Source organism: Tursiops truncatus, chromosome 13 (genome assembly GCF_011762595.2).
Source record: "Tursiops truncatus isolate mTurTru1 chromosome 13, mTurTru1.mat.Y, whole genome shotgun sequence".
NCBI lineage: Eukaryota > Metazoa > Chordata > Mammalia > Artiodactyla > Delphinidae > Tursiops > Tursiops truncatus.
Window position 1 is genome coordinate 23153100 of NC_047046.1, and position 12519 is coordinate 23165618.

At 59.1% G+C, this 12519-nt stretch overlaps 1 protein-coding gene across 1 annotated transcript; it reads left to right on the plus strand.

The window, feature by feature from the left end:
- The first annotated feature begins 543 nt into the window (after positions 1 to 543).
- SLC35E4 (solute carrier family 35 member E4) lies at positions 544 to 10841 on the plus strand. The gene is made up of 2 exons (XM_019950540.3): positions 544 to 5293; positions 9838 to 10841. Exons 1-2 carry the CDS (start codon positions 4675 to 4677, stop codon positions 10269 to 10271), a joined length of 1053 nt encoding a protein of 350 aa, XP_019806099.2. The 5' UTR covers positions 544 to 4674; the 3' UTR covers positions 10272 to 10841.
- The last annotated feature ends 1678 nt before the right edge of the window (positions 10842 to 12519 follow it).

A 12519-nucleotide genomic window follows, 5' to 3' on the forward strand; every position in this document is an offset into this window, starting at 1 on the left:
GGCCTGGGCTCTGGGCTGCCCTCTGGGAAGTAGGGTTCAGGCCAGGCAGGCACCCCACAAGCCCCACCCCACCGAGGTTAGGAAAGGGGTCTGCCCTTGGAGGGGCCCTCTGGCAGCATGTCAGGTTTCAGAGTGACTCTCACAGGGCCGTCCACGCCATGGATTAAACATGTGCTTCTTCCTCCGATATTTAGGGTCTGGGCAAGTAGGGGAAGTAAGCGATTTAAAAAGTGCTTTACAGGGCTTCCCTGGTGGCGTAGTGGTTGAGAGTCTGCCTGCCGATGCAGGGGACACGGGTTTGTGCCCCAGTCCGGGAAGATCCCACATGCCACGGAGTGGCTGGGCCCATGAGCCATGGCCGCTGAGCCTGCGCGTCCGGAGCCTGTGCTCTGCAACGGGAGAGGCCACAACAGTGAGAGGCCCACGTAACGCAAAAAAAAAAAAAAAGTGCTTTACAGACATCCAAGTACCTAAAAGCCAAATGAAAAAGCCGCCTGTTTTTTTTTTTTTTTTTTTTTTCGGTATGCGGGCCTCTCACTGCTGTGGCCTCTCCCGTTGTGGAGCACAGGCTCTGGACACGCAGGCTCAGCGGCCATGGCTCACGGGCCCAGCCACTCCGCGGCATGTGGGATCTTCCAGGACCGGGGCGCGAACCCGTGTCCCCTGCATCGGCAGGCGGACTCTCAACCACTGCGCCACCAGGGAAGCCCGCCGCCTCCGTTTTGAAGGTGAGATGTCTGCTCAGATCCCCAGAGTGCTTGTTCGCCTGTCCTTTCTTAATCTCGGCCAAGGGCACTTTAGAGAGGATTCAGGACCTGCCCTGGGACCCTCTCCTCATAGAAGGGTGGAGGCTCAGAGAGACCTGCAGCTTCCCTCAGGTCACACAGCCTGTGGGTGTCAGAGCCAAGGTCCCTACCCATTGACCCCAGCCCTTTCCCCTGCACCGCCTTGCTGCCTCCTCACCTCCTGAGGAAGCCAGGGCCCTCCCATATAGGGGAGGCCAGCTGTGGCAGGTCCCAGGCCAGGCTAGGGGGAGGGTGGACTTAACTGAAGGGAGCACCCCTGCACTGGGCTTTCAGCGTCCATGGTCTGGATGTGAGCCTCCCTCTGAAGGAACTGTCTTAGTCGGGGTGTGTTTGGCTCTGAGCAACAGGGAGCTACTGAATCCTGCTCAAATCAAAGGATATTTGCTGATGGACTTCCCTGGTGGTACAGTGGTTAGGACTCCATGCTTCCACTGCAGGGGGCATGGGTTTGATCCCTGGTCAGGGAACTAAGATCCCACATGCTGCTCGGGGTGGCAAAAAAATAAAAAATAAAAAAGGATATTTGCTGAAAAGACTCAGCGCACCAATTTAAGGGCAGCCAAGGGCAGTAGGGAAATGGAAGTTGGGGCTCAGGGCTCCATCCCTCCACTACCCTCAGGCTCTCTCCTCTCCGTGTCCTCCCCCTCTGTCAGCTTCCTCTGAACGTGGCCCCAGCAGTGACTCTGCTGACTTCCAGTTTAATTCCCCAGGCCCTCTTATCTTCTTAGCCTGTGTCCCAAAGTCTGGAGAGGGGTCTGACCGGCACAGCCCGCTTCTGGGCCCTGGGTCATGTGTCTAGTCTGGCTCCATCAGCAGGGACCCCGAGAAGGGGCATGGGTGGGAGGACAGTCATGTCCACAGTAAGAGTTTGACAAGCAGCGGCCGCTCTGGAATGGGGGCCCAGGTTTGCGTCTGGCCTGCATTTAGAGCTGTGTGACTCCAGACAAGCCCCGTCCCCTCGTGCAGCCTGTTCCTAACTCACATCTGTGGGGTGGCGCCTTGGTTTACATTCATGCCTGTGAGCTCATCATAGATCACAGGTGGGGAGACTGAGGCCCCGCAGTGAAGTGACTAGTCTAGAGACATGCAGCGACAAGAGAAGAGACCCATCCCAAGCCTCTGCAGCTCAGTTGCTGGAAATGGGTTCTTCTTCCCTCCTGGTGCCTCTCAGGGTCCCGCCCCGAATCACCTGCTTCCCGCAGCAGCGGTGGGGGCCGGCAGGTGAAGGGCAGCACTCAGACCGGAGGGATATGAGAGCCTGTGGGCAGGGGCAGGCTGCTCGGGGCTGCTCTGGGCATTCAGGTGGACCCCAACGGGTGTGATGGAGCCCCTGCTGCCCTGCCCTCTGTGAAGCTGGGTGCCCACCCCCACCATTCTCCCACAAGGGAACATCCTATGGAGAGTCTTGCTGCCTGCAGGTCAAGGCAGGTTAAAAACTGGGGCTCGGGAGCCAGGTAGATGTGGTCTGAATCCCCCACCACCGCTCAAGCTGCACGATCCCTGCTTTGGGCTCTGCCCTCAGCCTCCCCCTCGCCCCCGCTCCCCCACAAGGGTGTACAGCGCTCTCCCTCCCACCAAGGCCAACACAGGCCTCATCTTGGTTAATCCTCATTCCTCATAGCTCACCCCTCACCAGGCCGGGCAGGTGGGAGTGCTTTTTGGCAGTCTTGGAGGAAGTGTAGACACTGCCTACCACTCCACAGTAGCTCAGCTCTTAGAAGATTGGGGGGTGTTTACTATTTTTTAATTCATTGCTGTTTTTTTAATTAAAGGAAGCTTAACTGGAAAACTGACAAAATCTCAAAAAGAATCTAACCCTTAGGGGCCCTGATTCCTCCTCTTCAGGAAATGTGGGGCTAGGGGGGCTTCCCCCTTGGCTGGCTCAGTTTCCCTCCCACAACCACTCCTGGAAAAACGCCATCTAAATACCTGCATATTTTGGTCTTTCACCTGGAAATCTCCTGCCCTACAGTTTGGACTATTCAGCAGTGATTTGCAGGCTTATGCGGGTGTCAGAATCACCAGAGGCAAATGAAAAAAATTCACATCCCTGGGCCCACCAGAGGGTATCTGAATTCAGCAGGTCTGAAACAGTAGTGAGGCTGGGGTATTTTAATCCCAGTCCAAGGATTGTGATGGGGATTAGGGGACACTTGCAGCCATTCTGTGTTCTGACCACCAGAGGGCGCCGTGGACCGAGATGAGCGGTCTCCCTTTGCGGTCTTGTTCCTCCAGACAGGTTGCTGGTTCCTCCATCAAGGACTTGCTGGTCAGACGACAGGCTAGGGGTGAACCGTGTCCCAGTGGGAAGGAGCTTCCATAGAGAAGGAAGCTGGACGTCAGGAAAGAGGCTCACAGTGGGCAGTGATTCTTGCACACTTGGACTCCTGAGCTCAGAGAGGCCAGGGCCCAGCCTGGAATCCCTATCAGCCTGTCCTGCTCTGGAGTGTGCTGTTTACCCAACACCGATGCAGGGGCAAAGGCTTAGTGGCAGCTGCTCTGGCTCCCAGCCCACCTAGGGCTCTTTGTCCTGTCAGGGGTGGGGGCAGAGGGTGGACCCCAGGAATTTCAGCTGTGAGTCAGCTCTGAGTGCCCAGGGGATGGGACAGGGGCTGCTGGCCAGGGATAGATGCTGGCCTGCGGGACCCTGCTTCCGCAGCTGTGGGTGGCCTTGGTGATTCAGCTTCCCTCTGCCTGCCTAGAGGGGGCCCGCCCTGGGCTGGGAGAGGGAGGAGGTGTTCGGGTTAGGGAGGGGCGAGGGAGGGGTATTAAGGGGCCCCGTGGTCCAACTCTTCCGGATGCAGAGGCCCCACGGGATAACTGTGGCCAGAGATTGGGTGGTTCCGAGACTGGTCCTAGGATGAGGTCTCCTGGGGGGAGGGTGTCCTTGAAAATGAAATCTCCTGAGAGGCTAGGGCTTTTTATTAGGCTCCCTCAGAAAGATACCCCAGGGTCTCCCGCCCTGTGTTCATCTCTATGGGGGGCCTGCCTTGGCGCTGCGTGGGGAGGGGCCTGATCCCCCACCGGTGTGGGGAGGTGGGACAGACAGGCTGACCACTCCAGCTAGGAGGAGGTCTGCTGACGGAGGTAAAGCTAGGCTGTTGGAGGAGGAGCTGCGAGCGGGCGGCGTGGGGGAGGGGCGAGACATCCCTCTCGGCTTCGGGGGCGGAGCCTGGACGGAGGTGGCGCCTGGGGCTCAGCCCAATTTTCCGGGTGAGGCTCGAGGGGCGGCCGCGGAGGCGGGGCCTAGAGCACGGAGCCTCGCTCTCCGCCCGAACCTGGCGAGAGACCCCGCCGCAGCCTGAGCCGCCGGGAGCCGGAGCTGGCGCGGAGGCCCTGCCGGAGCCGAGCTGAGTCGAGCTCGCCGCCTGACACCGGCCGCAGCGCAGGCCGGCGCGTCAGCCCGCCGCAGGGTCTGGGCACTGTCGGAGGTAGCGAGCCCGTCCACCGGGACCACCGGCACCACCGGGCGCGGGAGCCCGGATCGCCCTTGCAGGCCTGGCCTGAGCACGCTGGAGGACCTGGGGTTTGGACTGAAGAGAAAAGGGATGGAGGATTCCATGTAACCATAGCGTGGGCACTAGAAGGGGAGAAGAGTGGAGACTTCGCCTGGCACGGGGCAGAGGTGCCCGGCGCTTACTAGGCCAGGCTTGAGCACCAGGGAGCCTGGCATCCCAGCAGAAGCGACCTAGGCTCTGCCCTGCCTGAGCCGGGGACACAGCATAGCTCTTGGACCTCGGCTGTCGTAGGCCGGGCACAAGAAGCAGTGTCCTCACCTGAGACCGAGCGGGATCTACAGTGGGGCTCTCTAGTGGCCCAGAGCTGGTCGCTGGGGAGCCGGCCTCCTGACCCGGCCCCACTGGTACGGATGTGCCGCTGCCCGCGGGAGCGCCATGACGGCAGGATGACCTCAGCTGAGGCAGTGGCGGTGGCTGGCGGTGCTCGGTGGGCCGGGATCCCCCAGTGGCCCCCTGACACCCCGCAGGCGCTGCGGCGGCCTGGCCGGGCCTGGGTGGCCGTGGCAGCGCTGGTGTGGCTACTGGCGGGAGCCAGCATGTCGAGCCTCAACAAGTGGATTTTCACGGTGCACGGCTTCGGGCGGCCCCTGCTGCTCTCGGCACTGCACATGCTGGCAGCTGCGCTGGCATGCCACCCGGGGGCACGGCGCCCCATGCCCGGCCGCACCCGCCGCCAAGTGCTGCTGCTCAGCCTCACTTTGGGCGCCTCGATGGCCTGTGGCAATGTGGGCCTGAGCGCTGTGCCCCTGGACCTGGCGCAGCTGGCCACCACCACCACGCCACTGATCACGCTGGCCCTGTCCGCGCTGCTGCTCGGCCGCCGCCACCACCCACTGCAGTTCGCCGCCATGGGCCTGCTCTGCCTGGGGGCTGCCTGCAGCCTGGCGGGAGAGCTCCGGACACCCCCAGCTGGCTGTGGTTTCCTGCTGGCGGCCACCTGCCTCCGTGGGCTCAAGTCCATCCAGCAGAGTGAGTACCCAGGACACTGGTCGAGGAGCTGGGGATCGGGGTGGGAGTGTGGCCTGGGTGGCCCTGTGAGGGGCTATGGCCATTATCCAGTTTTACAGATAAAGGAACTGAGGCGCATGGCTTGGGAAGAGTCAGGAACTGAGGCTCAGAAAGGGCCAACCGCTCAGTGAGTTCCAGGCCCCAGACTTAGGCTCTAGAGGCCCAACCAGTGTTTCATCCAGTTGGCTGCCATAAATCTGTGGTCCATGTTTTGTCAAGCCTGGATCTCCATACCTGATCGAGGAAGTCACTGTATTGTCCCCATTTGACAGGTAGAGGGGCTTGCCCTGGGCCATGTGAGCAGCAGAGGCAAGATTTGAACCCAGGCAGGCAGACTTCATGCCGTCCAAGTGATGTGGCATAAGGCTGTGGACCCGAGGGAGGCCTGATAGTGGAGACTAGGGAAAGAGAAAGAGGGCAAGGCCATGAGCTGGGATTTGGAAGTTGAGGGCTTTTGCTAAGTCTGGGAAGGGCTGGTGTTTACTGGGAGCTGCAGTGTAACTGGTCCCATGCTAGGTGTTGACCTTGGGTCTTCATGGCAACTACCACCTTCATCCCGATTTTACAAGATGCTGGAACTGAGACCCAGAGAGGTTCATGATTTGCCCACAGGCATACAGCTCCTAAGGACTGGAATCCTAGTCCATGTGACTCTGGACCTCAGCTCTGATGAAAGGGGGTTGGGGGCTCTGGACAGAGGGTAAGGTGGAGGCTCCAGGCCTAGACCCTGCTAAATCACTCTGCCTGAGGGTGGAGACCACCTTCCTGCCTGTCCTACTGAGGGTCCTTTGAGTCACAGCCTCCACCATCTCTCTGCCTCAACCCAAGGGTGCCCACTCAGGTTGGGGAGGCCTGGGTTCCAGCCACACCTGGGCTTGTGCTTCCTGGGCAACCTTGGGCAGAAGGGGAGATCTGGATCTTGTCTGGGCCCCATCTGTTTGGTGGAGGAGGTCAGAGTTGATAGTCACAGGGCTTTCTTGGTCTCCCTCCCTTTCAGCTCTGAGATCCTGTGACCCAGGCCTGGGAGAGAGAAGGGGCTGCTCCAAGGACCCTGGGCTGGGGTTAGGGCAGCCTGCAGCCAGAGAAGGTTGAAGTCAGAGCTCAGCCCTGCCTTACAGTCATCGGAGCCAGGACCCAGAGTCCCTGTACCCATCCTCCAGGGCCCTGAGGTAGGGCCAGAGCCCAGTTCTATTTTTGCCTTCAGGTTACATGAGAGCTGGGACCTGAGCTCTGGGCATGAGTCAGTGGGAAACTTGACCTTGTACCCTGCCCTGGGCAGGGCCAGAAGGCTGGGAAGGCCCCAGCCTCAGGGTTCACATCACGCCTGCTAAGGCCCAGTGCTTCTCACACAGGAGGAGCCCCAGCCTGCAGGACAGGCTATGGCCGGCCAGGCCTCAGGCACATGGACATGGGGTGGCAGGTGCCTGGCATCAGGCTGCTCCTTGGCTCTGCCAGCTCTCTCCTTGTCTCCTGCCTGCCCCTGAGGCAGGTTGGTTGCTTGCTCCAGGTGCCCACAGCATCCTCTGCTTCCTCCATCAGGACTCCACATGCCTTGTATTATAGCCTCTTGTTTACCTGTCTGCCTCCCACCAGACAGGAGCTCTGAGAGGGCATGGCCTGGTTTTGAGGCAGCTCCATGTCCCCAGCACATAGCCTGGGGCCTGGCCCAGGTAAGGTACCCCTTAAATGGTGGATTTATTAATGGTCTGATGGCAGAATTGGCAGGCTGGTTAAAATCCTTGGCTCAGGGTGCTAAGGAGGGAGCTTAGGAGGCTGGAGGCCCCACCAACAGAGATGGGAGCCCAGCAGAGGTGGGGAGGAACAGACTAGAGATAAGGGGTGAGATGGGTTTTGGACAAGAGGAGGTTTCTACTGCCAGACTTTCCAGGAAAGTCATCAGGGCCAAATTTAGACTAGCGTGTGAATGGCTGACACCAGCTCCTTCCCTGAGGGCAGACTCCATGGGAGCAGAGGATGAAAGTCCAGAAAGAGGAGTGCCCAGCAGCCACGGGCAGGTCCAGCAGTTTCTCTCCTTCCTGGGCCAGTTGTGGACCTGGGGGGCTACACGGGGAGAGGAGTGATGCCACCTTCCCACTCACAGAAAGGCTGGGAAGTGGGGTGCCAGTGTGCTGAGACTTGTCCTCAGCTACATCCACCTGCATGAGGGAACAGCCTGACCCTGCCCACTGAGCTCTCAGGCTGGTGAGGAGAAGTAGAGATCACAAGGCAGGGGAGAAGTGCTGGAGCCAAGGTGGGCATAGCTGTGGTTGGGTGGCTACTTCTAGGGGAAACCAGAGAAGGCTGCCTGGGGGAGGAGGCAGGCAGTGCTGGTGACAATAATGTAATAATAGTGGCGAACACTTGCTGAGCCCTCACTGTGTGCCCACACCATGCCCAGCTCTTCATACAGCCAGAGTAGGAAAGGGCGTTCTGGGAGGGGGAAGCAGGGCTTGCCAGGGCACGGGTGTCAGCCAGCCGGGGCAGCATGTGGGGGATGGTGACAGCTGCGGTGGCCAGCAGTTGCTGCTGGGCTCCAGGCCCTGCGCTCAGCACCTCACAGGCCCCCGTGAGGGGCATGTTGTCACCTTGCCCATGCTCCCACAAGAGGACAGGCATAGAGAGAGGGCGGCTTGTGTCATATCACACAGCTCGTGACGGAGCAGAGACGGGATAAGCCAGAAGCCAGCGGAATGGGGTCTAGAGAACATTTGTCCACAGGTGACTGAAGCTTGGCGTGTTCAGATGCTGAAACAAAAGTGTCTTTGGAGGAAGAGAAGTTGTTTGTTTTTTGTTTGTTTTTGGCCACACGTGTGGCATGTGGGATCTTAGTTCCCCAACCCCACACCCCCTGCATTGGGAGCACAGAGGCTTAACTGCTGGACCGCCAGGGAAGTCCCAGGAGAGGTTGAAATGCAGGGTTTGGTGGGAGCTGGCAGAGGAGGGGTCGCTGAGGAGGCAGTATGACAGGCTGGCATTTTGGGGCCCCGGGTGGGTGGCCTCTGGCAGAGGATCCCTGCTCTTTCCCTGGACTGCAGCAGAGGGAGGCAGAGGGCTGGGTGGGATGCAGAACAGGAGCAAGTGGCAGGGGGAGGAAGTTAGGACCTTCCTGCCTGGCTGCCTCTCAGAGGGTGAAATTTGCCAAAGGTGAAGTTCACCTGAAATCCTAAACACCTTCCAGTGATCGCACCTTTAACAGGCAGGCCACAGGCAGCTCGTAATGGTGCTAAATTTGGAGCGGACGAACAGGAGGCATTCCAGTTATCTGTTCATTTCTAGAAATGCTTGACAGAAGGACTGTTGCCTAGAGAACAAAGCCAAAACATCAGAATGAAATGGAGGGAGAAATAAGATTTCCTATTCTAAGCATAGCCTATGAGTAAGCGCCTCTGTGGTTCTTTGGAAAGTGTGTGTCAGAAAATGCATAGAGGCTCAGAGAGCCCTGGGAGGGGATGGGGAGCCATGACTCATCTCTCTCCACAGAAACTGTCTCGTTGCCTTCATGCAAGTACTATCATTTCATCTGAGCCGGGTGTGATTCTATGATGGGCACCACTGGTTTTGTGAACCAGCTGGGTGGTAATATGAATACACACAGACAGGCACACATGTGCAAGGTGGTAGGATCCCCTCTTCCCTCGCAAAGACTAAGGTTTCCTCTGTGTCCTGGATTCATCTTGACAAGCCCCAGCGTTGGTAGCAAAAGATGCTGATTATCAGCGATAAACAGTGAGTGACAGCCGGGAGCAAACAGTGACCTTGTTCTTCCCTGTCATCCCAATGGTCATAAGTGATCGAACATTTGATTCAAACGGTTTTTATTATTTCAAACTCTCTATCTTTTTTAAGCTAAAGGCCACATAGCTAGTAAGTGGCAGAACTGGCCTGCTGGTGGCCTGTCCCTACTCTGGCATGGAAGCTGCACTGTGGGGCTGAGGGTGCGAGAAGGGCTGAATCCAAGAAAGGTGGGTCGGGCCGCTTGGTTCAGGGCCTTCAAAGTTGGTTAAGAGCCCAGGATGTTTTTCTCCAGGGCCTGGGGAGCCCCTGAAGAATTTTTTTTTTCACGGTTATTGATCAGTGGGACATCACAAGCAGATTATTGTTTCAGCCTGTGGGAGGAGTAGGTGATAATGCTTATTTGTTTTATCTTTTTACATTTACTGAGCACTTACCTTCTAAGGGCTTTGTGTACATTATCTATTTTAATCTTTACAACAACCCTGCATGTTTAAGGTTTTATTATCCTCCGATTTTGCAGGTGAGGAAACCTAGGCCTGTAGAGGTTAAGTGCCTGGTCACAGGTAGTCAGGAGCGGACCCGGGTCACCACTCAGGCAGTCTGACTCTGGATTCGTGACCTTCTCGTTACAGAGCCGGAGCCACTAATTCCGCCTGAGGGGTTGGGGCAGGCAGGCTTCCTGGAGGATGGGCCGAGGAGGAGGTTGTGCCGGGTTGGCCTCGTGGGGGTTGTCTCGCGCCGGGTGCTGATGGCTGCTGTCCTGGTTGCAGGTGCCCTGCTGCAGGAGGAGAGGCTGGATGCGGTGACCCTGCTGTATGCCACCTCGCTGCCCAGCTTCTGCCTGCTGGCAGGCGCGGCCCTGGTGCTGGAGGCTGGCGTGGCACCGCCGCCCGCCCCCACCGACTCCCGCCTCTGGGCCTGTATCCTGCTCAGCTGCCTCCTGTCTGTGCTCTACAACCTGGCCAGCTTCTCCCTGCTGGCCCTCACCTCGGCCCTCACTGTCCACGTCCTGGGCAACCTCACTGTCGTGGGCAACCTCATCCTTTCCCGGCTCCTGTTTGGCAGCCGCCTCAGCACCCTCAGCTATGTGGGCATTGCGCTCACCCTTTCAGGAATGTTCCTTTACCACAACTGCGAGTTCGTGGCTTCTTGGGCTGCCCGCCGGGGCTTCTGGCGGAGAGACCAGCCTGGCAAGGGTCTCTGAGACCTGAGGGAGCACAGGGACCACGCGGGACTGCCTCAGCCTGAATCCAGCCTTGGCCCGTGGCCATGGGAAAACGGGGAGAGTGGGCAGCCTCTGGGGCTGTCGGGGGAGATGGGTCTTCCTGCAGGGCCACCTTGGAGGCTGGAATGGGGACTCCCAGAGAGACCCACCTCCTGTCCCTGCCTGCCTCTCCTCATCACAGACCCCACTCACCACTGGATGGTGGGTCCAAGCCCGGCACAGTCACTGTGCTTGTCAGAGTAATTATTACGATTAGTATCAACTACTACGCCGAAAACTGCTGGCCAAACTTTGAAAACCTCACCATGTTCTAATGATGAAGATGATGATGATGGTGATGATGATGATGATGATTCTTGGGGGGTCGCACAATCCTTCCTCCAAGAAATTGGGGAGGCAGCTAGGAGGCCCAGGGAAGGGCTTCTTTGCTGCTGGGCTTCCCTAGGGAGTTGGGGTCGTCTGTGCCAACTCCAGGCAGCTGCTGTGGCCTCAGCCCTGGGCCCCCCAATTTTGGGTCTTCCGTCCTCAAATAAACTATTTTTGCTTGTACACCTGTGTCATTCCTCGGGGTGGCAGCCAAGGGCCGATAGCTGCCAGCTGCCCACAAGGAAACGAGGACCCCCCTCCCGCCTTACCAACCGGGGCCTGGCCAGGCCCCCACCCCAGCCCTCTGCTCCGGCCCCTGCACGCCATCTTCCCGCAGCCCCGGGGGCATCTCCTAAAACACACTCTTTGTGTGGCTCCACACTGCTCTTGGGACAAGGTCAGAGCTTCCTACCCCAGACCATAGGGCCCTCAGGGCCTGGCCCCACAGCTTCACCAGGCTCCTCTCCCCTCTCCGCTCTCCCCTCCTTGGGCTCCACCTTCCATCTGCACCCGCTTCCTTCAGGTCCACCCCCCTCAACCCCCGACACCAAGCCTCCCCACCGGAGCCTCTGCACGTGCTGGTCCCCTGTCTGTTGTCCACTTCCTACATCTGCTTCTCCCTTTCTCATGGCGAAACCCTTGCCTGGGGGTGAAAACCCAAACATGCAACCCTTCTCTAAAAGAAAAACCAAAAAAGAAGCCTGAGGAAGGAAGGGCCTGGACGAGGGGCCGTGCCCAGGGCTGTGGGCGCAGAGGGCAAGGAATCGAGTGGCTCCATGGAAGGAGGAGCACTGGGGGGCGGGGGCACCTGGAGGGCTGGCCCAACTCAGCTGCATCACGTCTCATCCTTCCCTTGGCGGTAAGCACTTAACTCCCGCTACCTACCTGCCCCTGCTGGGGGCTGCCTGTTAAAAACCATAAGGTCCCTGCCTGGGTTAGAGAGACCTGGGGCCTAATCCTGCTCTGCCTGCCTCACTGTGTACTTGGGGTAGGTACCTTCCCTCCCTGAGCCTCAGTTTCCATATCTACAAAATGGGCTGATGATCCCCGTTGGGAGGATTCCAGTGAGGAGCCTGGTAGGCGGGGCCCGGGGAGGAGAGAGAGAACGATGGGGCCAGTGGGCTTGGTCCTTATCTTGGGCTAGTCATCCACTCTCTCTGAGGCTCTAGGCTCATCTGGAAAATGGGAGGATGGGAGCTAGACCAGGCCGGGGTTGGGGTCTCGGGGGCCTGGGACTCACGGAGGAATCATGCATTCCTTCACATAGCCAGAATTCGTGGAGGACTGCTGTGCCAGCCAGTGGTAGACAGGGCTGCATGGAGGGTCAGCCCCAGGCTGGGTGTGGGGGCAGTGAGGGCCTGGGAGGCACCCGGCCAGGGCAGGACAGGCGCAGGGTTTCCTGCCTCTGGCCTCAGCCCAGGCCCGTCTTGCGGAGGGGAAGTGGTCCTAGGCTGAGTCACTCACCACCCACCCTCCCTGTGACTCAGAGATGCTACCGGCCCAGTCCCGTCCCGGTGCAGCCTGGATACCTCCGGGCTCCGCACTGAGGCTTGGCCAGACAGGACAGAGGATGAATGGCTTCAGGTGGGTAGGGTCTCCTTGGTCCTCAGGACCCTTCCCCATTCAAGGAGCCCCCTGCCATTGTCGGAGCCTCCTGCAGCGCCCTGGCCCTGGCTCCCGGGCCCCAGGGAATGCTTGGCTTTAGAGTGAGCCTCCCGTCAGATCAGAGCCAGCCCCTGGCGGTTGTGGGGGCAGAGTGGGGGGAATTGGAGCTGTGCTTGACCTGGGGCCACCCAGCATTGACGTGATTCCCTCAGGGTAAGAGTTAAAGCCCTCCCTACCACCCCTGCCAGCAGTGGGC